At 60.3% G+C, this 3,327-nt stretch overlaps 1 protein-coding gene across 1 annotated transcript in view; it reads right to left on the bottom strand.

Annotated features, from left to right (window-relative positions):
- Positions 1-1,071: 1,071 nt before the first annotated feature.
- The window catches only part of LOC103916210 (neuropathy target esterase-like), a gene marked incomplete at its 5' end in the record, with an annotated part of 7,586 nt that continues 5,330 nt past the window's right edge, over positions 1,072-3,327 (bottom strand). The window contains 2 exons of the mRNA XM_009323170.1: positions 1,072-1,158; positions 1,231-1,367. Coding sequence (XP_009321445.1) covers positions 1,072-1,158; positions 1,231-1,367 — 224 coding nt within the window. The remainder of the gene's footprint in view (positions 1,159-1,230; positions 1,368-3,327) is intronic.

Here is a 3,327-nt window from a genome sequence, read left to right as displayed (position 1 = left end):
ACCGCCACCCCCGAGCCTCGGTGCCACCCCCCTGCTCACGTCCATGCGTTTGCTCTCATAGAAGTCGGCCGAACGCCGGTCCTTCACCATCTTCTCAATGATGTCGCCCCGGCTCCAGCCATCGAAGACCACCTTGCCGTGCTGGTACCCCACGTCCTGCAGAGAGAGCAGCCGCAGCCCATCGGTGGCCCGGGCACCCCAAACAATGGCCTGGGGCACCCCAAATGACAGCCCGGGCACCCAACTGATGGGTAGGACATCCCAACTGACGGCCCAGGACACCCAATTGATGGCTGGGGCACCCAACTGATGGCCAGGGTCCTCCAAATGATGACTGGGATGCTCAACCTAGTCAGGACACCCCAAACGATGGCCAAGAGTACCCTATCGATGGCTGGGGCACCCAACCAATGGCTTGGGCACCCGGCACCCCGCCCAATGGCCCGGGCACCCCGACCAATGGCCCGGACAGCCCAACTGATGGTCGGGGAGCCCCAAACGATGACCTGGGTACCCGGAACAATGGCCCGGACACCCCAAATAATGGCCAGGACATGGCAATTGATGGCCCAAGCACCCTGAACGACGGCTCGGGCACCCCCAGATGATGGTCCAGTCACTCCGTTAATGGCTGGGGCACCTGAATGATGGCTTGAGCACCCAACTGATGGCTGGGGCACCCCACCAATGGCCAGGACACTCCAACCGACGGACCAGAGCACCCCCAAATGGTGGCTGGGGCACCCAATCAATTGCTGGGTGACCTACCTGATGGCCAGGACACCCGGTTCATAGCCTGGACACCCAACTGATGGCAAGGGCACCCCAATCCACATCTGGGGCACCCCATTAGCAGCTAGGGCACCCTGTTAATGGCCAGGGCACCCCAATCAACGGCCAGGACACCCCAACTGATGGCTGGAGAACCCTAACCCATGTCTTGGGGCACCCCATTGATGGCCAGAGGCACCCTAAACGATGTTCCAGGCCACCCCATCGGCCTCTCTGTCCCCCAACTCACGTAGATCTCGTCGAACTTGCCGAAATCCATGGTCTTGAAGCGGTCGATGGTCAGTTCGACCTGGACTTCTCCACCTCCAGCTGCCGCACGCACGACACGTAGGCCAGGCGGGACTGGATCTCCGCCATGTCGGGCACCTGCGAGGACGAGGTGCTCAGCACCCTGCCTGCACCATCTCACCAGCATCCCCACGTCCCACCGGTCCTCACCTTGACTTTTTCAGCCCAGGGGTTGAGACGTTTCCAGAGGAGCCACCAGCCAGACAGGCTGTCCCCGTAGTTGCACAGGTCCGTCTCGTCCTGGCTGCCCACGTCGATGGCGATCACCGTCTTGGCACCCATGTTGGCTGCGGGGTGGGAAAGGAAGAAGTTGAGTCGGCAGCGCCGCGGTTTCCCCCGGGCCGAGCCCGCAGTGAGAGGTGGTGGCATGAGTGGAGCAGGAAAATGGGGGCGAGGGATTGTCCCCGAGCCCAGGCTGGATGGCAAAGCCATGCTGGGGCTCGTGGTGGGACGAGCAGCGTCCCATGGGTGCAGGAGCTGGGGCAGGAGCCCAGCAGCAGGATGTGCCGGTGGGGAGCAGAGCAGTGATGCAAGCTGGTGCACGCACTGGGGTGACGGGAGGGCACAGGCAAGTTGCAGCATCTGTGGTGGGATGCGAAGGAGCACGGAGACGCCCCAGGAGGACCCCCGGCCGTGAGGACACCGGGAGATGATGTGAGGTGGATGGAGACGGCTTGCACATGGAGGAGGATGGAGGATGGAGATGCCCCAGGAGGGCACCTGGTGCTGAGGACATCAAGAGATGATGATGCAACATGGAGGAAGGTGGTTTGCATGTGGAGGAGGATGAAGATGCTCCAGGAGCCTGGCGCTAAGGACACCAAAAGACGACGCACGCAAAGGGAGATGAAGATGCTGCAGGAGGGCACCCAGTGCTGAGGACACGAGAGACGATGACGCAAGGATGGAGGAAGGTGGCTTGGAAGTGAAGGAGCACAAAGATGCCGCAGGAGGCCACCCAATACCAAAGACACCGAAAGGTGATGCAGGATGGAGGAAGGTCACTTGAACGTGAAGGAGGATGGAGACGTCCTGGGAGGGCACCCGGTGCCAAGGACACCAGGAGACGACACAGAATGGAGGGAGGTGGGAGCATGGAGATGTTCTGGGAGGGTACCTGGCGTCAAGGACACCAGGAGATGGTTTGAGACGGAGGGAGGTGCCGTGCACGTGAAGGAGCATGGAGGGCGCCTGGCGTCAAAGGCACCAAGAGATAGTTTGAGATGACAGGAGGTGCCTTGCACGTGAACGAGGATGGAGATGCCCCGGGAGGCAATCCGGTGCTGAGGGCACCAGGAGAAGATGAGGCAGGACGGACGAAGGTGGCTTGCACATAAAGGTGCGTGAAGGTGCCCCAGGAAGGCACCCGGGGCCACCAAGAGATGGTATGAGACAGAGGGAGGTGGCTTGCCTGTGAAAGAACACGGAGGGCACCTGGTGTCAAAGGCACCAAGAGCTGGTACAAGACAGATGAAGGTGTCTTGTAAGTGAAGGAGGACGGAGAGGCCCAAGGAGGGCACCTGGAGCTGAGAACATCAAGAGAGGATGATGTGAGATGGACAAAGGTGGCTTGCACATGACGAAGCACGAAGATGCCCCAAGAGGACACTCGATGCTGAGGACACCAAAAGATGGCGCAGGATGGAGGGAGGTGGCTTGTACCTGCAGGAGGACAGAGACGCCCTGGCAGAACACCCAATGCCGAGGACACCAGGAGAGGATGATGCAGGATGGAGGAAGGCGGCTTGGAAGTGAAGGAGCGTGGAGATGCTCTAGGGGGGCACCCAGTGCTGAGGGCACCCCGAGATGATGCAAGATGGAGGGATATTTTTTGCGTGTGATCTGGGAAGCCACCTGGTGCCGATGACACCAAGAGACGACGCAAGACTCTGCGACTTTTTTTGGCACGGGAAGGAGGACGAAGATGCCCCGAGAGGACGCCCAACACCAAAGACACCAAGAGATGATGCAAGATGAAGGGCTGCATCTTGCATATGAAGACATATGAAGACGCCCTGGGTACTGAGGACACCAAGAGGTGATGCAAGATGGATGAACCCTTTTTGCACGTCAAAGAGGAGGAAGACGCCCCGAGAGGACGCCCGACAACGAAGACACCAAGAAGATGCAAAACCAAGCACGATGTCCCAAATCCAACCTTAACGTCTCCATCCACTGAGGACCCGTCTCGTGGTGGCCATGCAGCCCCCACCCAACCCCCCGCCACCGCCCTCCGGGCCAGACCTC

The sequence above is a fragment of the Pygoscelis adeliae genome, unplaced genomic scaffold, assembly GCF_000699105.1.
Source record: "Pygoscelis adeliae isolate BGI_AS28 unplaced genomic scaffold, ASM69910v1 Scaffold994, whole genome shotgun sequence".
NCBI lineage: Eukaryota > Metazoa > Chordata > Aves > Sphenisciformes > Spheniscidae > Pygoscelis > Pygoscelis adeliae.
The sequence above is the reverse complement of the archived record's forward strand: the minus strand, read 5'-3'. Positions and strand labels throughout refer to the sequence as shown.